This window comes from Neofelis nebulosa, chromosome 18 (genome assembly GCF_028018385.1).
Source record: "Neofelis nebulosa isolate mNeoNeb1 chromosome 18, mNeoNeb1.pri, whole genome shotgun sequence".
NCBI classification, from domain to species: domain Eukaryota; kingdom Metazoa; phylum Chordata; class Mammalia; order Carnivora; family Felidae; genus Neofelis; species Neofelis nebulosa.
Window position 1 is genome coordinate 25435613 of NC_080799.1, and position 22512 is coordinate 25458124.

At 46.9% G+C, this 22512-nt stretch overlaps 1 protein-coding gene across 5 annotated transcripts in view; it reads left to right on the forward strand.

Moving 5' to 3' along the window:
- Positions 1-22512, forward strand: part of ARHGAP17 (Rho GTPase activating protein 17) — a 160699-nt gene that overhangs the window by 93022 nt on the left and 45165 nt on the right. For all 5 annotated transcript variants that reach the window (XM_058710337.1, XM_058710339.1, XM_058710341.1 and 2 more), the window contains exons 2-4: positions 13265-13304; positions 16892-16993; positions 22140-22213. In XM_058710337.1, the coding sequence (XP_058566320.1) occupies positions 13265-13304; positions 16892-16993; positions 22140-22213 (216 nt within the window). The remainder of the gene's footprint in view (positions 1-13264; positions 13305-16891; positions 16994-22139; positions 22214-22512) is intronic.

The following is a 22512-nucleotide window of genomic DNA, read 5'->3' on the forward strand; positions in this document are numbered from 1 at the left end:
GAGGCCCTGTGCCTCACTCACTGCGCTGGAGCATGATCACTTACTTTCCTTGACAGCCCTTGCGCCCAGTCAGCGCAGGGGCCGTGACTCTTACTCGTCGGCGCAGGGGCCGTGACTCTTACTCGCGATGGCTCATGGAAGGGACTCCAACAGATATTTGCTCAGTGACTCACTGAGTGAAAAGGTTAGTGGCAAAGTATGCATGACACCCTCTGGGGTCGAATGCAGCGATGGGCCGTACTGTTCCACTCAGGGACCATTTCATCATTCTGAATATCCTTTGGAGGAAAAGCCTCTTTTTAAGGGTAAAAGAAAAAATTCGCGTTCTGTTTTGAGTCATCAATAGCGTCCTTCCCTCCATCAAGCTACGGTGTTGGAACACTCTTTTCTTTGACCTTTAAAAAAGGGCAAGTGAAGATTTATGGTGTTCTCCACCCAGAATCTCGCCGTCATCCAGCAAAAGAGCCTCACCCCAGTTTTCCAGGTGAACATTTTTTCCCTTCATTTTCTGCACCACGCTGATCATGGAACTTTCTGGGCTACATCTGCAATGTGTTCTCCTCCTAGACACTTAGAGGATCCACAGTTACTGCAAAGTCTCTGCCTTGCATGCCTTGAAAAATATGTAGCATTTATTGTTGTTTATAGAGATACGACCGTACATTTGCAAAGCACAGCTTCGAAGGTTTCAAATATTCTCTTTTCTGACAAATATTCTGTTTTGTTGCAATCTCTTAAAAGTTGCATGAGATGGTTGATGCAAACGTAAATAAAGTGAGGTACAGGAATGTCACGAGTTGTATTTTTAGAGCATAAGGTTAGTTTGTGGTGGAGCTGGGACCAGAATCTGGCGTGAAAACAAATGAGGAGAGAGTCCGCTTTGGTCAGGGACCTTAAAACTGCTCTTCCTGAGGGTCCAAAGGCTTCGGTTCCCATGTCATTTATTTAACGGGTGGCTGCCCCAGTTTCCACACCCGTGAGATAGGGATAAAAATTGCCCCATGGGGTACGTGTAAGAGATTAAAATGAAATAATTATGCAAAAGTGCTTTCATAACAGAGAGGAATGTACGAATGCAAGCTTAATCTAGTATTGGAAACCTGGTTGATTACCTGAGTTGTGGTCCATGAATTCTAGTTTCTGTTCTGATTTATTTCCTGATCAGAGAGACCTCCACATTTTATAGGTTTTTCTTGAACTTTTTAAAGCGTTTTTCAAGCTGATGGTTTATAGTCAGTGAGTCAGTCCTACCATTTCTTTTAAAATAGCAGCATGGCATCGGCCCAGATCGGACTGGGAGGGCTTCCTGCCTGTGTTCTTGTTCACTCCCTGAATAACTGCAGAGGCCCTCAAATGCTCTCCTACCTTTGGCCTGTCCTCCAGTGTCAGAATGTTCATTCTGAAACTCAAATCTGATGCCACTCCAGGACAGAGAAACCATCAATGGCTCCCTGTTGCCCCTTAGTTCCTGGTTCTTGGTTCTTTTCAGCCAGGCCCCCCTCTCCTCTTCTTCTGTGCCCTAGTATAACCCTTTGCGCATTGCCTCTCCCGTACTGTTGGGGTCTGCTTACGCTGCTTCCCTGTAAAGCCTTTCCTGGCCACACAATCCATTCTGCTTCTCTCTCTGCTCCCAGAAACTCGGCACAAAGTTGGTTCTTTACATTTCTATTTTTCCTTTTAGCTCCCAAGGGTGGGGACTGCAGCTCATTTCTCTCCTTTTAGCCTTCCCAGTTCTTGACATTTAGAGAGGGCTCCATGAATACCGGCTGAATGAATGAAGATCTACACATCTCCTAGCAAGGTCATCCTAAGATGGTTTCTGTCCAGAGAGTTCTTTGGCCCTCTGGGAAGGCACACCTGAGAACCACCAGGGCTGGCGTTTTTATAGCCTCATTCCCAACGGCGTCAGGCACAGAGGACTGAGACGTTGATCCTTTGATGAAGGGTTTTTGCTAACTCACCACATACTAGGTCTCTGAGTTTCTGTGCGTTACGTGCCTGTGATTCTCTTTGGGGGCCTCCAGCCCACGCAGTGTGACCACAACCACCTCTTTTTTGTAGTTGAACGGGCTGCCCGCTTCTGTTGTAGTTTTCTCTTTGTGTGGCCTGCACTCGGCCGTAACTTCTGGGAGAAGCTAGAACGCTTGGTCACTGCAGAAGCCTTCCACAGATAAGACTTAGCTTGGGAGTTATGTGAAGGTGGCAGTCATCTGTCGTACTGCCCCGGACAGCTGACTCTCCGTGAACCCTCACCTGGGACCACATTAATGAGCTGAAGGAGATGAATGGCGTCGCTAAACGATCACTGTGGTGGTGGCATTATTATGACCATAATTCCCATTTGACTGTGGAAGGCATGGGCACTCATATTTGCAGCGACCAAGCAACAGCACTGGGACTCCCAAGTCAGATCTGTCTGACCCCAGAGCCCTGACTCAGCTCGTACCACATTCCGTCTCCTTCTTTGCCTGCGGTGAACCTTAGAGTCCGCCAGCCCTCGGGTTCTTATCATTCAGCCTGCAAAGGCAGGAGCGTGAGCTCGGTTGTGAGTCACACACATCAGACCCCGTTCCAGGCAGTACTGACCCAGCAAGGGTGCGGCCGCGGCCCTTTCTATGGGAGCACCTCTGTTTTTGCTACTGCCAGCCATTTACTGCTGGACCCTCTTTCTGTCGTGTCCTGGTGGTTACCGCGCCACCTGCCAGCTTCGGTCCTCTGACCCTCCTCCCTCAGAGGTTCTCAACCCTCGCTGTACTTTGGAATGGCCGGGGAAGCTTTACAACAGAATGCCCGGCCCTACCCCCAGAGGTTCCATTCGGTCATTCCGGCTTGGGGTTCGGGTATTAATCTTTCTGAAACCACCTTGGTATGTCATAGAATTCGCATGTTTTAAGTGCAACACTCGGTGATATCTTTCTTTCTTTTCCTTTTTTAATGTTTATGTTTATTTTTGAGAGAGAGAGAGACAGACAGACAGACAGACAGCGTGCAAGCAGGGGAGGAACAGAGAGAGAGGAAGACACAGAATCCGAAGCAGGCTCCAGGCTCTGAGCTGTCGGCATGGAGCCTGATGTGGGGCTTGGGCTCACGAACTGCGAGATCATGACCTGAGCTGAACGCAGTCAGACGCTTAACTGACTGAGCCACCCAGGAGCCCCCAAAACTCAGTGATTTCTTAGCAAACCGACAGCATCGTGTAACCGTCACCACAGTCTGATTTTACAAAAGTTCTCTCACCCCGATGAGATCCCTTAGGCCATTTTAGAGTCAGTGCTCAGTTCCACTCCTGCCCTCGGTTAACACGAATCTGCTTTCTGCCTCTGTAGATTTGCTTTTTCTGGCCATTTCATAAAAATGGAATCATCTGGGGGTGGCTGGTGGCTCAGTCAGTTAAACTCCAACTTTGGCTCGGGTCACACTCTCACCGTTAGTGAGATCGAGCCCCACGTCGGGCTCTGTGCTGACAGATCGGAGCCTGGAGCCTGCGTCGGATCCTGTGTCTCCCTCTCTCTCTGCCCCTCCCCTGCTCGTGTTCTGTCTCTCTGTCTCTCAAAAATAAATATTAAAAAAAAAAATGGAATCACCTGTAGTATTTTTAAAGCCCCCAGGATTATAATGTGTAGCTATGGTTGAGAATCGCTGTTACCTCTTGGGTTTTTCTTTTTTTTTTTTTACTACTGTTGCCTAGATTCACAGTGGCTCAGATAAATCAATAGGCGCCTACAAGGGCTGCCTTTTAGATAAGCTGTAAGCGTAATGGGCACTTCAGATAAGCCTTAAGCACAATGGGTCCTGGACTGAGAACTTAATGATCATTTATAACCCGCTTTTTATGGGAACATGCTTTTCAAAGTCCAAATGTGCTGACTTAGGGAGAAGCATTTGGAAAAGAGCTTGCACAACCTGTCTTAAGATGCGGAGTGCCTCCCTGCCGGTGGCTACGGCACTGAGTCAGAGCCGAGCCCTGAATTTGTGTGGCCTTGCCTTTGGCACTTCTGCTTTACATTTTTTTGTGTATGGCCTTTCACCTCGGCCTGACTTCTTGTCCGGCTGTGGCAGTAAACTGAATCCCCCATCCCAGAACCACCCCCCCCTCACCGATAGGATTTAGCTCCACATGCTTTGTCCGCATTGAGATCCTTTACAAAATATTTCTCACATATTTCTGCCTGCTTCAGTACATTTTGAAATCTCAAACTGAGCTGCCCTCAGGCCCAAGCAGGTTTACTATAAATGACTCGCCTGGGGAGACCACTGCAGGGACTTGCACAGCGAGCTTCCTTCCGAGTTTGCCACGAGCAGAAATTGTTGGTGGAGCACATGGTTACAGCAGGGACAGCAAATAGATTCCATTTCGTGTGCCAGAGGGGGAAAAGGCCAACTGACCAAACAAAAAGCTGTGGGTTAAGCTTCCGTGCCTAGGAAGACAATAAAACTCAATTCCGTTTATCTGAGAATATAACCTTTCATCTTATTGACTGGAATTCAAATAATAGTATAGAGATTCAGTTAAGAGCCATCAGGGTTTTGTTATTGTTGTTTAAGGTAAAAAGTAAACGGTATTAATCTTAGAAAAGCTATAAATATGAAGGCAAATATGTACGTAGGTATATGTATTAGGTATATACAAATAAGTATTAGGTATATTTCACCCATCCTATTACCAAAATACTTCGATCATTTTCCCTCTGAAAAATACCCTTTTCCTTTTCAGTGTTATGCGGGGGGCCGGGGGGATGGTCTTCTGTTTTTCTTTTCCCATACTTTCCCTTTAGAAGTCTATAAACCCTCTTTTAAGTCTTTTAAAAGTACTTTTGGAATGTGTAACAAATTGTTTCATTTAAATAAAGTGTCATAGGGTTCCTTTACTTTTAAAATCCAGTTAGGTAGACTTCAGATCACTGCCCAGAAATTTAAGAAGACAGCTAATCTAATGAGACAGAACAGGAAAAAGTCACCCAGTAGTTCCCTGGCACACTGTGAAATCAGATGAGTGTGTCCAGACTGGGCACAGAGGCTCAAGTGGGTTTTGTAAAGGCTTGTACCAGGAGAGGACAGCGTTGCTCAAAATCTGGTTCCCGGCAGAATGCATCTGGCCGCTGTAATTTCCCTGCAAATATAAATTTCATTGCAGTCGCTGACCATGTATGTCTTTGCCCTGTAGACCGTATTGAGACACCTCAATTGATTGGTCATAGTTTATATTCTTTCTCAAACATGCACTTAAATATTTGCAGGTAACCAGCATTTCAAATCAGTTTATTAAAAATTCTCTCCATGTCTCACTTTTTTTTTTTTTTTTTTTTTGATACACCCAAGTGATGGTTGAAGTGAAAACCAACAGAATTATGAACTCTCGTGTGGCTTGGTCAACCAAAGCCGTCAACACCACAATCTTGGAGCAGTGGGAAGGCACTGATGTTTGAAGTTAGTGTTGGCTCTCGGGCCGTGTGTTTGCCATCCCTGGGGAGAGAGGGACTGAGTGGTAAAAGGTGAGCTTTTGCTCGCGGGCTGAGAGTGGCTCAGAGCTGGTGAAATCCCGAAAAGCTAGCGGCGCCGCTTGCCTTCAGAAGAGCAAGGTGGGAACGGGCAGACATCCCCCTTCAAAGTAAGAAGAATTGGAAGTGATTAGAAAAGATCGAAGCTTCTTGGGAAACCACACTGAACCGCTACACAGATCAGAGGTCAGCAAACTATGCAGTTTTAAATGTTTGGGAAAAAAATCAGGAGAATATTTTGTGACATAGGAAAGTTATGTGAACTCACATTTCAGCAGCCAGAAGTCACGGTTATTGGAACATGGCCAGGTCCATTCGTCTGTATGTTGTCTGTGACAACCTCTGTGTCTCGGCGGCAGAGCGGAGTAGTTGCGGCAGCAATGGTGTGGCCTGCAAGCCCGAAATATTTACGATCTGGCCTTTCCGGAAAAAGTTTGCCGACGCCTGACCCAGGCAGTTGTATTTATTTAGAACTTGTCCTGGCATTGGTGTATCGGTAAGGATCGGGAAGAGAACAATAGTTACAATATTTCAGTGGGTTTTGGGGAGGGGAGTGGGCGGAGGTGGGTAGGGGGAGGAGAGACATCATTTCTGATTTCTGCCTGTCACCAACGTCACCAGCATCGGGCTGTGCCTCACATTTGGACTGTATCATCAGAGTCAGCCGCCCCCGTTCATTTTAGCAGCAGCTTCTCAAACATGAGGCAGAACTTCGGAGAAGGTCGGCTACATGCCTCCAGACCAGCTTCACGTACCAGTCCTCAAAGTGACTCCAGAAAGCCTCCTTGTGAGGTTTGCACCACATCCCGTGAGGATCACTGGTGTGCAGCCGGGGTTGGCAGCCTGGTTGGTAGGCAGCCAGACAGTAAATATTTTGAGCTCCACAGGCCGTCTGGTCTCTGTCACAGTAACGCCACCCTGCCATTGTGGTGTGAAAGCAGCCATAGATGATGCATAAACGTATCAGCCTGGATGTGCTCCAATCACACTTGATTTGTGCACACCGAAACCTGAATTTCGTATCATTCTTGCACATCGTACGTATGTTCCTCTTTTGAGTTTCTTTCCCCCACCCCAACCATTTTAAAGTAAAAACCATTAGCTTGCCATACAAAAATAGGCAGTGAGCTAGATTGGATCTGTAGGCCCCAGTTTGCTGACCCCTGGTAATATGGGTAGTTTACTTGCTGTATTTTTTTCATTAAAAAAACAACAACATTAGCTTTGGAAGGCACTATCATGTTTTAATTTTAGTTGCTGTGGATTTTACTGTGGAAGGCAATTCTACACACACGTCTGCTTTTCTGCCTACTGCCATTGAATTTTTTTCTTGCTACCTCTATTGAAATCTAGAAAGACCTTTTTTTCAAACCATTCTCTATTGTTGGGACAGCCATTTGCTTTTTCATTAACGCATTCAGTGTGTATTTACGAAGCACCCACAATGGTGTGGCAGGCAGGTGGCAAGCTGGGTGCTCCGGGGAAGGGGGCAGTGATGGCCGAGATAGCCTTGGTCTCTGCCCCCGTGGATCTCTCTGGCTCGCAGGGAAGAGGTCAGTCATGCACAGTGCTTGGCAGATCACAGCATGCATTGAAGGTGTGGACTTGAGCATTCATTGCCATGGTCCCGTAATACGTGCGTTATGCAGGTGGACGCGGCCCACGTGCGGTAGTCTGTATCCTGGGAAACAAGGTGGTGTTTCACATTAGTGGCGTTGGGCATTTGAGTCTACTGATGGCAGAAACTTCTCCAGAAATCAGTCCACAATTAGAGTTGGAAATTGTCACGCCAGTTGGAGATTTTCCTTTGACCCTGTGTCCTAGTGTAAGCGTCTGTGTCTTTCCGGGTAAGTTGAACTGCTTCAGGTTGGGGGCATTTCCATTTTCTTCTGGCCCAGTAAGAGTGAGACTCCCATTAGGCACGACTGAAAGGCTGGCCATTACCACAACCAGTCAAGGGAACAGGGGAAGACAGCAAGGCCTGCACAGCCCTGCCGCTTGTTAGGTTTTGGGGATTACAAGGGAAAAAGTTAATGCTTTACCAAAAAGTCATAAATTTAAAAATCCTGCCGTATGTAAGTAAGCCTTGTTGGAATGACTAGTGAGATTGCACAGTGGCTTGCATAGGAAAAAACAAACCCCAGAGTAAAATGGTGAGCCGGAAGTGCTTTCCTGCTTTGTATTGTTTTCCCAGTTACAGACAGGAAACATTCAAGTGTGTTTTCAAGCACAGAACATTGGACACAAAGAAGGCTCTGACGAAGCAGAAAAAAGACCCGTATACAAAAAGTTTAGGTCTGTGGAGTAAAATGTCTGATTGAAAACAATCTGATTTAGCAAGTATTATTTTTAATCGTTGGCTTGCGTTGTCTCTAGGTGCCTTGGTAAGCTTAACATATTGCTCTCCCTCTTTGCTTTATTAATGAATTTTTAAAATCTGATCAAAAATGACATCTCAGGGGCGCCGGGGTGGCTCAGTCGGTTGAGTGTCCAACTCTTGATTTCGGCTCAGGTCATGATCTCGCGGTTCAGATTGTGAGATTGAGCCCTGCATCAGATTCTGTGCACTGATCTCGAGGAGCCTGCTTGGGATTCTCCCTCTCTCTCTGCCCCTCCCCTATTCACACTCTCCCTGGCTCTCTCAAAATAAATAAGTAAACTTAAAAAAAAATCACATCTCCGTAAAAACCAAGTTTCTGTGGCTGATACACTCTTTGAATGGGCACCGTGGCCAGTATTCTGAGTAATTGCTAGACTTTCCCTGGGTAAAAATTCTACTGGCACATTCTCTGGTAAAGATGAACACTCCCAAACAGTTCAGCATAGAAAGGGCTGAGCCTCGGACCAGACACAGTGATGAGAAAGACCGAGTCATTTGGAGCACATATTGGGGGAGGTAGGGACCATGGTGGTTCCCTAAAATTAAGGTGGGGATAGCATAGACCAATGGGGGTATCTTTGTGTGAAGGAGCCACCCCAATTTGTATGTTACATTCCAGACTCATGATTCGTCACGAAAAGTAATCTTCCCAGATAGCCTGTATTCATGGTTTAGACGACTTAATATTATTAAAACCTCCATACTACCCAAAGCTGTCTACAGTTTCAGTACAGTTCCCATCAAAATTCTAATGGCATTCTTCACAAAAAAAAGAAAAACAATTGTAAAATCCACATGGAACCACAAACGACTGAAACAGCAAAAGCAATCCTGAGCTAGAAGAACAAGGCTGGAGGCGTCACACTTCCCGATTTCAAACTCCTTGATCCTTGAACAACGTGGGTTTGAATTGCATGGGTCCACTTATATGCAGATTTTGTACAGTACTATACTGTAGATGTACTTTCTCTTCCATACAATTTGCTTAGTAACATTTTCTTTCTAGGGGTGCCTGGCTGGCTCAGTCAGTTAAGCGTCCAACTTCGACTCAGGTCATGGTCTCGCAGTTCGTGAGTCAGAGCTCTGCATTGGGCTCTGTGCTAACAGCTCAGAGTCTGAAGCCTGGTTTGGATTCTGTCTCCCTCTCTCTGTCCCTCACCTGCGCGCGCACGCACACACATACACACACACACACACTCTCTCTCGAAAGTAAATAAACATTAAAAAAATTTTTAAAGTAATTACATTTTTTAACTTTCTTTATTGTAAGAATACATTAAACAATGCACATAACATATAGTACATGTTAACCAACTATTTATGTTATCACTGATGCTTCTGGTCAACAGTAGCTACTAGTAGTTAAATTTTCAGGGAGTTAAAAGTTACGTGCCAATTTTTCACTGCACAGGGTCAACACCCCTAACTCCTATGTTGGTCAAGGGTCGGCTGTATATTACAAAGCAGTAGTCATCAAAATAGGATGGTATTGGCATAAAAAAGATACATGAATGGAACAGACTAGAAAGCCCAGAAATAAATCTGATTAAGAAGAGATATTGGATCTCTTTCTAAAATTAATTTTATCAATGTAATATATGGCTGAGTGTCCCTAAAGGTAGGAAACATAGTGTCAACTTATTTTTAAGCAGTATGTTAACATTTTCGTATAATATGTTCCACATATATTTCAGTCTCCAGATACCTTATTAGGTAGAGTACCTCTAAATCAAAAGCAAAGGGTCTAGTTGGTAAAATGAAAAAAAGGATAATAAATATATTGATTTGCTTTGTAGTTTTTACACTTTTGTATTCTTGTATAGTTTTGTGCAGACTGGCAGTTGGACTCATTGTTTTCAGTTAGAGTTATGCTTCACTTGCAGTTATGCTTCACTTGAAACCATATCAAACATGTCACTAAAAAATGTAACTAACGTACTATTTTTTAAACTTTGAAACTAAGTATGCATACAGTCTAAAAAGTCAAATATAATAGTAAAAGGCTTATTACAGTGGATCCTCTCTCTAGTAATCCCACTCTCCCACTTGAGATTCTCCAACCCCAGAGGAAGCTGTTTTCAAATTTCTGTTTATTTTGGCATTTACTCATGTCTACATGTGTAGATAATATATAAACAGCTATCCTTCAAGTCATCAAGTTTTAGTTATTACCTATTGGCCCCCTGTCATGAAAAATGAGGGCTTAGTGCTCATGTGTGTGATTAGTGTGTGATCACACACGCTTTAGTGTGTGATTTCCCTCTTTGCTTCTGCTCCCTTATCCTTGCAATGCACTTAGAGTACAATTTTTGGATATATTACTGTTTGGTATTTACATTATTATATCCAATCAATTATTTTCAGCTAAGCATAGTAATGCACTATGATTCTTTCTGATGGGCTTTTTGTTTTTCCCAAAGTTAACACTTGCTTTGTTTTTACATCTGCTTTATTATTTTTGTGGCTGTTGCAGTGCTGTGCTTGCTCATAAGTGTTTGACAGCCCCCCCACACACACACAAAGCCCCAGTTTGTATTGTTTGCATTTCTTTGTGTTGTATTCGAGTTTTCATTTCAAATGACCAGTGTGAGGTCATTGAACAAGTTGCTGAGAAAAGATGTACACAGTTGGTTTTCCTATACCATTGAGTTGTTACTTTCTCATACCTGCTAACGGCCCACATTCGGGTTTTGAAATTAAGTTTTTCTCTTCTGTTACATTTTTAAAAAATTCCGTTTTGTAAAAGGACTTATTTGCTCTGAATCTCTTCTTTTGAACTTTGAGTGTTTTAAGAGGCCTTGAGGGCTTTTCTCTGTGTATACTTCTACTTACAGAAGGCAGAGATTTCAGAGCTCTGGCCAGAGAAGATGAGGCGGAAGTTACACAATCTCGTGGTGGCATTTTGCTAGAGGAGGGACAAGGCTATTGGCGAATAGGAGTTAGGGTGAAGCTGTGGCGGTCTGCGAGGCTGACTGTCGGAGTTCTTTCTGAGGCTGGTTGCTTGAGCTGCTGGTCAGCTGGGGCCCTGCTCCACTTCCCTAACTGGCATGACTACATATGTTTGGCGCTTCAGCAATGCCTGGCACCATGTATGCCAAGCAAGGGCTGGGATGGCAGATTTTGGCCCGCCACTTGCAGGACTTGTCATGGAATCGAAAGGCGGCCTCCTCTGAAAGCTGGGGCCTCGACCTCATCTCCAGGCCTGCGCACCAGGGAGGTATCTGAGTTAGGTCAGAGTTCTGATTTCCTGCAGAAACTGATGAGTGAGCCATTCCCACTGGCGTCTCTGAGTTACACAGGGCACCGCGGCGACAACTGGTGTTGGAATCCCCTGTGGCAATGCCGGCTTTTACTTGACATGCCATGGCCCAAGCCTGGGCTGGAAGCGTGCACCACCGTGCCTCATGCAGCTGGTGCTGCTCTGAGCTTAGCAGCGTTTGAAGGTCCTTCTCGGGGGTCCTATCAGCTTGCCCGCCAAATGGCTTTTCCTTCTCGTGCATTAGATTCACTCAGAGGCAAGATCATGCAGCCTTCCGTTCTGTGATATGTCTTATTAAAAGGCTTTACAATTCTGGTTCATTGATGGTCTGCCTTTCTCCCCAGCTCCCCCAATGTTCAGGGCTGAAAAAGACTTTTTTCTTGTCCCTTTAAAAGTTTCCTTGTTCGAGGGCACCCGGGTGGCTCAGTCGGTTGGGCGTCCGACTCTGGATTTTGGCTCAGGTCATAATCTTGCAGTTTGTGGGACTGAGCCCCACGTCGGGCTCTGTGCTGTCGGCATGGAGCCTGTTTGGTATTCTTTCTCTTCCTCTCTCTGTCTGCCCTTTCCCTGCTTGCATGCTCTCTCTCTCTCTCTCAAAACAAATAAATAAACACTCAAAAATAATAAGTTTCCTTGTTCGTTTCAATGGGAATTGGGCAGGGGTGTCAAATGACTCGACTTAAATCGCTGTTTGAACCAGAAGTCCCACTATGGCACCTCGATTGACATCATTCTGGGTATTACGTACAGCAACAGTGCTGCCCCTTTGGACTGCAGAGGAGTCCTCGGAAAGTACTGTGATCCGGCAACTGAGGCTCGAGCAACTCAGGATGTTCCTCTGCCGATTGATGGCCGCCAGGTCGGCTTTCTGGAAAGGTCTACATAGTTAATGATAATTGGAAAGCATGAGTGGGAGAAAGCTGTGAAAATACTTTGTTTCTTTTTAAAGTAAAGATGAGATGCCTGAAGGAAGGAGTACTCAGTTGTTAACTATTTGTGTGTGTAGTATTGAATCACGTTCCTGGATTTGTGACAGACTTGTTTCCATAAGGCTGTGAAGCTCAGAAATGATCATTTTAGGAACTGAAGGTTCAGCTTCTCTACAGCGGTCTTTTTTTATTTTTTTATTTTTTTTAAATTTTTTTTTCAACGTTTTTTATTTATTTTTGGGACAGAGAGAGACAGAGCATGAACGGGGGAGGGGCAGAGAGAGAGGGAGACACAGAATCGGAAACAGGCTCCAGGCTCCGAGCCATCAGCCCAGAGCCTGACGCGGGGCTTGAACTCACGGACCGCAAGATCGTGACCTGGCTGAAGTCGGACGCTTAACCGACTGCGCCACCCGGGCGCCCCTTTTTTTATTTTTTAATTTATTTTAAGTAGGCTCCATGCCCAATGTGGGGCTCAAACTCATGACCCCCAGATCTAGAGTTGCACATTCTACCGACTGAGCCAGCGAGGCGCCTCTAGAGCAGTCTTTTCTCCAAGGGTGGCCTGTGGGTCTCGGCCATGGAATTCTGGGAGGAAAGGGCCTCTTAAAGAAGCAGGATCTTGTTCCAGACCTGCTTTTGAACAGAGGTGAGGCCTGGAAACTGGCATTTTAAATCAGCACATTCCCCACCCTCCGTGATTCTATCCACGCCCAGGTCTGGGAGCCACTGGTCTTGAGGCTTTGTTCTTGTTTGGGGTTGCTATTCTTTGCAGACTTTTGTTTGCTGGTTTTTTTCTTTGGTTTTGCTCAAGGAGCCCTCTGATGTCAACATTGGTGGAATTTCTCCCCATGTTATCATTCATTTCTGCCTGTTTTGTTTATTTTTTATTTTTTTATTTTAGAGAGCGAGAGCGTGCATACACAAGCGGGGAACGGGGGGAGACAGGGGCCGAGGGAGATGGAGAGAACCCCAAGCAGGCACCACCCTCCACACAGAGCCCGACGTGGGGTTTGATCCCACGACCCTGGATCATGACCTGAGCTGAAGTCACGAGTTGAACGCTCGACCGTCCGAGCCACCCAGGCGTCCGTCCCTAGCTGTTTTGTTTTAAACTCTGGGATAGTCATTATTACATTTCACGAGTTCCTTTGCATTTCTGGATTTCTGACTCTGAGCTTTTCATTTTTTCCCACAGAGCTGAGAAAACAGAAGTCCTCAGTGAAGATCTGTTACAGGTAACAAAATAAAATCTTTTTAAAGTGCTTTGCTTAAAGAGGAAAACAAAACAAAGCCTCATTGCCGAAAACTGAGGCAGATCTGTGGACATACGTCTGTATGTATGATCTGAGACACGATGAGACTGATCAGCATGGTCCCGAGCAGGAAAGAAAAGCAGTTGGGTTGCACGGTGATAAAAAGGGGATCTGAAACTTCGGTGTCATGTTGTGAAGTTCAAATGGGGCTGTCCTGCTTTCAAGTGCCAGGTGTCGGGGTGGGGTGTGGGAGGCGCTGGCTGGCCTGGCCGGTCCACTGGCACTGCAGCCTGGTCACAGGTCCCGGGCAGGCTGCGGGCCTTCGCTCGCTGCTATGACAGTGTCCTTGATGGGACAGGCCCTGCCGGCAACAGCCTAGAGTTTCCACTTCTTGCCTCTCATGCTATCATCCTCCACTTCTGGGCTGAGTTGGCTCCTGAAGGACTTAGAGTCTCAGTGACGGTGACCAGACCTGTCAGAACCACCCTGAGGCCCTGAGGTGGCCTGTTACCAGCCTGGACATTTCTGCCCTGCAGAAGGGATATTTCCTGCAGGGACCTCGGCCGGGGCCACTGCACTTCGTCTCTCACAGGCTTCCCTAACTTTGGGGCTGGGGGTTTCTTCCAGAAGGCCTGGGACCCTTTGTACACATCCCTTCACTCGGCCTCAACCCCGTTCCGTCTCCGCCCACCCCAGAGCACGCCGGGAAAGACAGAACCCTTCTGCACTGAGGTTTCTCTTAAGCCTCCTTGCTTGTGTCCTTGCTTCTCATTCCATGACCTTCGGCAGGTCTTTTCACCTGAGCCCCTGAAGACCAGCAATCTGCTCCCGGGTGACTTTCTGTCTCTTCCCACAGAGAGGAGCCGGCATAGCTTAGAAAACTGGTGCCATGCCAGCCCATGTCAGAATATCCTTCTAAATTATGACAGCCACCTGCAGGTAGAAGATTCTAAGAGCACGTTTTGTTGTTGTTGTTGTTGTTGTTTTTAAGGACCAGAAGTTTTTATTAAGAGTAGGAGGGTTTTTTTCTTTTTAAGAATTATTAGATAATCATATTCTTTTTTTTAATTTTTCTTTTTAATGTTTATTTTATTTTTGAGAGAGAGAGAGAGAGAGAATGTGAGCAGGGGAGGGGCAGAGAGACAGGGAGACACAGAATCTGAAGCAGGCTCCAGGCTCTGAGCTGTCAGCACACAGCCCAATATGGGGTTGAACTCTTGAACCGTGAATTCATGAGCTGAGCCAAAATTGGACACTTAACCAACTGAGCCACCCAGGAGCCCTGACAATCTTATTCTTAGTAATATTTCCTCATTGGCTTTTATCGTATATTTCAGCTTCACTTTCAGACTTTCAGAAATGTTGCTTGGGCTCGATAACCTTTAACTAGACTAGGTTTCACATCAGTGTTCTCTCTCCCACATCCCACGTTAGTAATAAATATGCACAACCTCCTTGAACCCTTGAAGCCCCAAACCTTGCAGGCAGTTTGAGGACTGCAGAATTCCCACAGGAGGCAGGTGGCAACTGTCTGCTCCTGTCCCTTTCTTAGAACATCCACGGGGGCCTCAAGAGTTTGCCAGTTTCAAGGAATGCCTTGTTTCATCATGCAGATGCTTACCCCCCCACCCCACTTCACCCCACCCCCATCTGCCATCATTGCCACAGGTGTTTCCCCCTTCTTTGACTAAAAAGAAGAGAGTCCTGTTTGAAAGTGTGGAGGCTGGTGCCTGCCTACCCAGGTCTTTCCCTGACTGGCTCTGTGGCCTCAGGGGATTACTTAACTTTCTGTGTCTCAGTTTCCACTTCTCTAAAATGAGGATAATGTCGGTATCCACTCCATCAGATCATTAGCAGGAATTAACAGGTTAAGCGAGAGAACACTAGGGATGGATCCCAGGCCATAGAAATTTTCTTTTTTGTTTCTGGTGTGAGATTTCCCTTCACTTAGTCTGTGTGCTCCCTGTTTGATCTGTGAGAGCAGTTCAAATGGCTCTATTTTGCCTCTTATTTTTTGCTCATAAGTTTGTTGTGCTTGTGTGGAGTTTCCCTGGGAGGCTGTGAATCCCAGGAGGATGAGAACTACAGCTTATTTACTGTTGTTTTTCTGATACCTTATACAGGGACTTAATACATGTACTTGACCTTTCAGCAAATATTAAATGAACACCTTGCATTCGTGTTCCAGACAGTGTTCCGGGTACCTGGGATAAATCCGTGCACAGAACAGACCAAGGTCCCTGTCCCCCAGTGGACTTTATAATTTTCTAGTAGAAATTAGAATCAAAGCGAAATGGAGTTTTGTGGGGTTTTGTTTTTGTTTGATTTTGCCTGTTTTTTGTGGCCAGTAAAGAAGTGCATATTAGTTTTCCAGTGTGTTACAATGTGGTCATTATAAGATGAGGGGTCAGTGATGTGGCCTCTGCTCCTTACATAAATGTGCCTGGTCGATCAGGGCCCTGGTAGTCAGGCCTTGGCTCTGAAGAAAAGCTGGGGGCGGGGGGGGGGGGGGGGGGGGAGCGCGGTGCAGACCTTCAGGAGAGAAGCATAGAACCATGTCATTGGGTAAAATGTTGTGGGGTAAAAACGCATTCTGCTTTGAATTTGTTGATTTTTCTTTAAAATAGAAAGCATCCCTGAGGGCCTGCACTCATTCTTAATGAGTCATCAGAATACACATTTTTGGCATTCCTTCCTGTGAAAAGCAGCTCTCTTTGCCATAAACAGCCATATCCCAGCAATAATATTTTGGGAAACTAAATCTTGATGCGTGGGTCCCCTAAGTCAGTGTTTCTTGCAGTCTATTGTGCTTTAGGGGTTTAGTTAAAACCAAAGCAAAAACAAAGACAAAAACCCACCCTAACCCCAATAAAGAATAATTTTGAAAACAACTGACCTTGAATGGAAACTGTGGAGCCTTGATTTGGACTCTTCTGTCTGATGTCCCATGTGTGGAAGGCTCTGCCACTATCCACAGGGGATGGCTTCTGACAGTCCCGTGGTTTTTCCACTTGGCTGTGGGTCTGGGCCTGAGGTGTTCATCTGCGGTTCTGCAGGCTGGCGCCGGGCCTTTGCAGGGAGCGCATAGCCCGACTGCCGCCACCCTTCCTGATAGGAGTTGTGGCCGTGACCGCACTCCCTCCCTGCACACACACTTAGCCTTTAGGAGATGTAAACCCCTCGGTGTAGGAGAGGTCGGCGGTTCTGAACCAGGGGCCGTTTCGCCCACTGGGAGGATATTCATCAGTGTGTGGAGACACTTCCGGTTGTCACAACTCGGAATGGGGTGCACCTGGCATCTACTGGGTAGAGGGCAGAGAGATGAGGCTAAACGTACCATATGCATAGAGCAGCCCCCCTCGCCCCCCCCCCACACACACACCCAGAATTATCTGGCCTCAAATGTCAGTAGAAAGAAACCCTGCTCTAGGGGAATGGGGACCATGTGCGTTTACACCAAGAGCTAAAAAATTAGACCCCCGCGTGCTGCTTCTATCTACATGCCAATGCCACGTAGGAAGAGATGTGTTCTGAAGCCTTGCTGATGGCTCGTTTGTCTCATTTGTCAGATCGAGCGGCGCCTGGACACGGTTCGGTCAATATGCCACCACTCCCACAAGCGCCTGGCAGCATGCTTCCAGGGCCACGGCCCCGACGTGGAGAAGAGATACGTGAGTATCGGATGTGACATGGGGCCACGGCTGTTGGGTCTTTCTTGTGTCTCCGTGAGGCTCTTCACCCTTCGCTCGCTTGGTTTTTCCCAAGCAGCGTCAGCACATTTGCCTGCAGATTTGTACCTCGTACTGCCATTTACTCTCCCGACACCTGCCAGACCAGAACATTTTTTTGTGCTTAAGACGTGGCTGTGCTGAAGGCACTGCTCACACTGCATTTTCCCCAGGTGCTTTTAAAGACTCGATAAGCCATTTGTCATTGATAAGAGAATAGAGATGTCTGTTAGGAATGCTTTGATGGCAAAAAGCAGAAAGCCTGTCTTAAATGGACTTAGAAAATGACGCAATTTATTGGTCTTCTAACTGAAAAGTCCAGAAGCTGGGATGGACTTGAGGAGAGGCCTGAGCTAGCAGGTCAGTGGTGTCAGCAAAATGTCACTCTTTTTCCTTCTGCCCGCTCTGCTTCCTCAGTGTCTGCTTTGCCCCTAAATGGGCACCTCCCATGGCTGTGGGTTGGTACCAGCAGCTTCCACCGGCTACTTGCTTCCTTGTGCATGTCCAGCAGAAGTAGAAAGCACGCTTTCCAGTGGGTTTCTTTAAGGGAGTGAGAGAACTTCTTTTTCCAAGTCCTTGGCAGGTAGAAATGGCCTTCCATTGCATTGGTCTGTATTGAGTCATCTTCCCCATTCCTGAACATTCCCATTCCACCCTGGCTACCTTGGGTAGGGGTGAAGTTGGGAGGAGGCGGGATGTGCTGGTTGGCTTAAGCTAATCAGGGCCTGCCCTTAGAGCGTGGGCTGTGGAGCTGCCTCTGTAGCTCACAGGCTTTATTTAGACTGGGGTGGACCCGAATGAGAAGCCAGGACACTGTCCTAAGAGGGAGAGGGATGGCCTCGAGGAGAACCGCCGAACATCTGCTCCAGGATACATTTGTCTGAAGCATCCGGGTCCTCTTGTGCCACCAGCAGAGCACAGCCACTCTCAGTCGCCAGGCAGCTCCATCCTTGGGTTTACAGGTTCCTAGCTTACGAGCACATGCTAGCACTCGGAAGCCCATACAGCATTACGGTGGTGGCTGCAGTGGCGTACAGGGAAGCTATGATTTGCCGTGGTGTGTTGTGGGACACCGATGTCGCAAGAGGAAGAACTGGTATGCCCGTGACCTGTGTCACCCTTCTCTCACATTTCCTACACACATCTGAGAAGGACGTCCCAACACCAGGATATTCCTGTCTCGTGCAATACTTGGTTTGCTGCAGTAATAGGTATCAGAGAGCGGACGTTTGCCCACACCTACGACTCCAGGAATGCTTGCTGCACGTCCTGTCCGGCAGAACCGGACCCAAGCCACCGGTCCTGTCCCCACGGCTCCTTCTTGTTCTCTCGCTGTTCTGCCTCCCCTTTCAACATTGTTTCCTAAGGCTCTGTCCTCCTCCTCATTGCTCCCGTCACATTCCTTGGGCCACCTCTTCTGTCCTCGTGGCTTCTGACTGAGGTGTTGATGCCAGGGACGTCTAAAGCATTTCAACCAAGCAAAACACTTCCTTCCCTAGATGTCTGTTTTGGCACGCGTCACCAGTTCTTCATTGTGCGTGGACTCTTGAATTCCACCCACCCTGTTATGCAAGCTAGAAACCGTCGGCTTACCTTATGTTCCCTTTTATTGTATCCTCACCCTCCCATGGCTGCTTGATTAGCAAGGCCTGTGATTCTCTGTGACTGTCTTTGGAATTCCTCACCCCTGCCTCATCTCTGCCACCTTTGCCTTAAAGCAAAACCTGATCCCTTTCGCAAAGGCGATGATCACAAAACCTGGATGGTGCAGTCACCTCCTGATCTTTGTTTCCTGCCTTTGATTTCCTTCTCGTCCAGCCTGGCTCCAGCCTGATCACCAGAATTGTTTTTCTGAAATACAGATAGATACTGACATCCTCCTGCCGAAAAAACATCGTAGCTTAGCGGTTCTCAACAGGGGCCAGGATTACACTCCTGGGGATACTTGGAAATACATAGAGACATTTTGTGTTGCCATAGGGACCGGGGGACACTACTGGCATGTAGAGGGTGGGGAGCGAGATGCTGAACATTCTGCAGTGCCTAGGGGCATAGTTCCACACCGGAAGTGGCCCCTAACACCAGTGGTGCCTCTTTTGAGGGGCGCTGGCTGGCTCCCATTGCCAGGATTGAAAGTCTGAGCTCTTCATTAGCACGAGGAACCTTTCATAATCCCATCCTGTTTCCTTTCCCCTTATCCAGTCCCATTGTCTCCCACTTCCACCTGCCATACGTCTCTGTCCTTCACATCGTTGTGTCCTGTCCATTCCTTTGACTGCCTTTTAAGCAGGTGTTTATCAAACACCTACTGTGTACAAGTGCTGGAGATAATAAAATGAACAAGATGTGGCCTCCGCCTTAAAGGTGCTCACGGCCTGGCCGGGGGAGATACACACAGATGCATAATCTTAAAATGACATGCCAAACAAAGTGTGCACAGGGTATTACAGGAGGACTGAGAATAGGCATCACAGGAGGAGAGACGTAGTCAGGGGAGGCTTCCCAGAGGAGGTGGTAGCCCAGCCATAAACGAGGACAGTGAGTGGCAAGTGACCGGCATATTCTAGGCAGCAGGATGCAGAGGTCATTTCTAAAACCTGATGCCTTGGGCTTCCTTTTCCAACCTCGAACAAAAAGTGCCAAAGACAGGCCTCTGAGGCTGTCTACACTGTGCATGTGGGAGAGAGTAGACACCATGGAAACGATAGAAGATGGATGGGTGACCACGGCGGTCAATATTGTGGAAGAAATGACAGCAGTCTCTAGCACTCTAGAATACACAGGAGCAGCCTCCCAAAGGTCCCACGAGAGACCCCCCACGCATGTGAGGAGGCAAGAATCATGTGGGATCTGGAGCGGCTGCCTTTTGGGCAGTGGGCATGCATTTCGTAAATTATGGCTTTAGATCTTTTTAAATGAATCCCTGGTGACTAAAAAAAAAAAAGCTGTTCATGCCTAGGAAGTGCTTAGCTGTGTTTGTGGAGGAGTATGTTGTTGGTGGATAGCATCCTCATCGAAGAGCATGGGGTTAAATAAGCGGGATGTCCTTTTTTATGTACATCAAGATGCAGGACTGTTGTGGCTTGGGGTCAGGGCATGGAAACCACAAGGCTGTTTATAGCCGAGAACTTGAATGATTTTGTCAAAGTAGACTCTGCTCTTTATGATTTTGGTTCCGAGCTCCAGAGTTGCACAAAGTGTATTTCTCCAGATTATTGCACTTATCCTAGATTTAATTTCCCTTATAAAGGCAGCATGACTAACATGTATGAATTACCCTCATTATGACAAGGCACATTGCCCGTTTTCTCCTATCTTCCTGATCTGAAAGTGCAGAAGCTGGCAATGTCCCCTTGTGGGGCAGGGGATGCCTGATATTTACTTACGTGATAATAACTTGGGAGGATGAGAGGTGGGTAAATAGAATTGTTATTTATTTTTATTTTTTATTTTAAAGTTTATTTTTGAGATTGAGAGAGAGTAGGAGAGCGAGAGCGTGAGTCGGGGAGGGGCAGAGAGAGAGGGAGACACAGAATCTGAAGCAGACTCCAGGCTCCGAGCTGTCAGCACAGAGTCCGACGTGGGGCTCGAACTCATGAACTGTGAGAACATGACCTGAGCTGAAGTCGGACACTTAAATGACTGAGCCACCCGGGTGCCCAGTTGTTGTTTATTTTTAAATTTCAATATACTGTTTTAAGTAGGCTGCATATTTACATGGTCAAAATCCAGAAGATACAGAAGAACATAAAGTGAGATCTCTCAGCATCCTGTCCCCAGGCACCCTGCTGCCCTCTCCAGAGTGACCAGCATTAGTAGCTTCTTGTATAGCTTTCAAGAGATATTCTCTACAATACAAGCAAATACGGTGTAAGTGTATCACATGGAGCCCTTTAAAGCAGGAAAGGCAGGTGATATGCTAGAGGTCAAGGCACAACAATGCCACAGCAAGGTGGACCCTGTGTCTTTGACATAACAGCCCTTTCTACTGGGGAGGCAAAATCATGGGGAGCATTGCCACATTGGATGCATTTTGAAAAAATGTTTATTCATTTTTGAGAAGGGGAAGGGAGGTGCAGAGATGGAGGGGGAACAAAGGATCCAAAGCAGGCACTGTGCGGACAGCAGAGAGACCAATACAGGGATCGAACTCATGAACCGTAGGATCGTGACCTGAGCCAAAGTTGGACGCTTAACCGACTGAGCCACCAGGAGCCCTGAATGCATATTTTTGTTTGCACGTTATGTGCTATAACCAACCCACTTGTACTTGACAGGCCCTTTCTACCCTTATGAGATGAGCCATCAAGCAGTGGTGGAAAGAAACTGAACTGGGGCTCAGGCCCATGGACACAAAGGTCCGGCTCTGCTGCCCCTCACTGGGGTGCCCAGCCAGCCCACCTGACCACCCTGGGCTTCAGGTCCCTTGACTGTACAATTAGAACATAAATCAGATGATCCTTATGGTCATTTCCAGCTGCAAAACAAATCTCTGATAGGAAAATCGCTTTGTGATTAAATACCTTAAAAATTTTTCAGATATTTAGCCAGACGTTTTTAGATATTAACTAGAGCTGGGCCCTTATGATTACAGCTAGGTTAAGAGCCTGTTTAAGAATGAGTATTCTAGCAAAAGTTCTTGAAATTGAGCATTTTCTTGCATTTATTTGTTAGGATAATCAGAGAGTAAGATCTGTGTCTTATGTTCCCAGGGCTTCAGACACAGTATGTACTTGATTAGTTAATAAGAACAGTTAACAGCTACCCCAACAATAATACTAGCAGCCAACACCTACTAAATACGTAGCACACGCTAGGTACTTGACGTTGAAGATCTCCGTAGATGGGCAGACAACCCTAGGACACCCTTGCTGTTATCATGCCTCGGTATCATCCAGGCGTGAGGACGTGGACATAGAGGTTAAGTCACACAGCGCACATGTTTGAGGCTGGATCCTGAACCCAGACAGTCTACCTCTTACCTGTGCAGTGTGCCTGGAGGACAAATCACTGAATGATGATCTGCGGCTGGTCATTGAGAACGGGTATCAGTAATAATGAAAACAACACATTGTCTTCTGCCTTCCAGAAAAAACTCCCTCTGACCGCTCTTGCTCAGAACATGCAAGAAGCATCGACTCAGCTGGAAGACTCCCTGCTGGGGTAAGAGTGGGCTGCTTTCAGAGAGCGAGCCTGCTAGCCTGCGCGTCAGTGGGAGCGGGTGGGCGGGTGCTGTGCGCGGCAGGCATCTGCGTGACAGAGGGGCCGTGAGCGTGACGGTGTGGCTCCTGCTCCAGGAGGAGAATGGCGCAGTCTCCATGGGAAGAAGTGGGGTCTGGGCCCCCGGGATGGCAGGCAGTCTTCCCTTTAGCAGGAGCAACGCTGGCTTCCGATGACTGAAAGGGCCACTAGCGAAAGTGATTGATAGGGTCATTCTTTATTCCCCTGAGCCTCGGTATAAA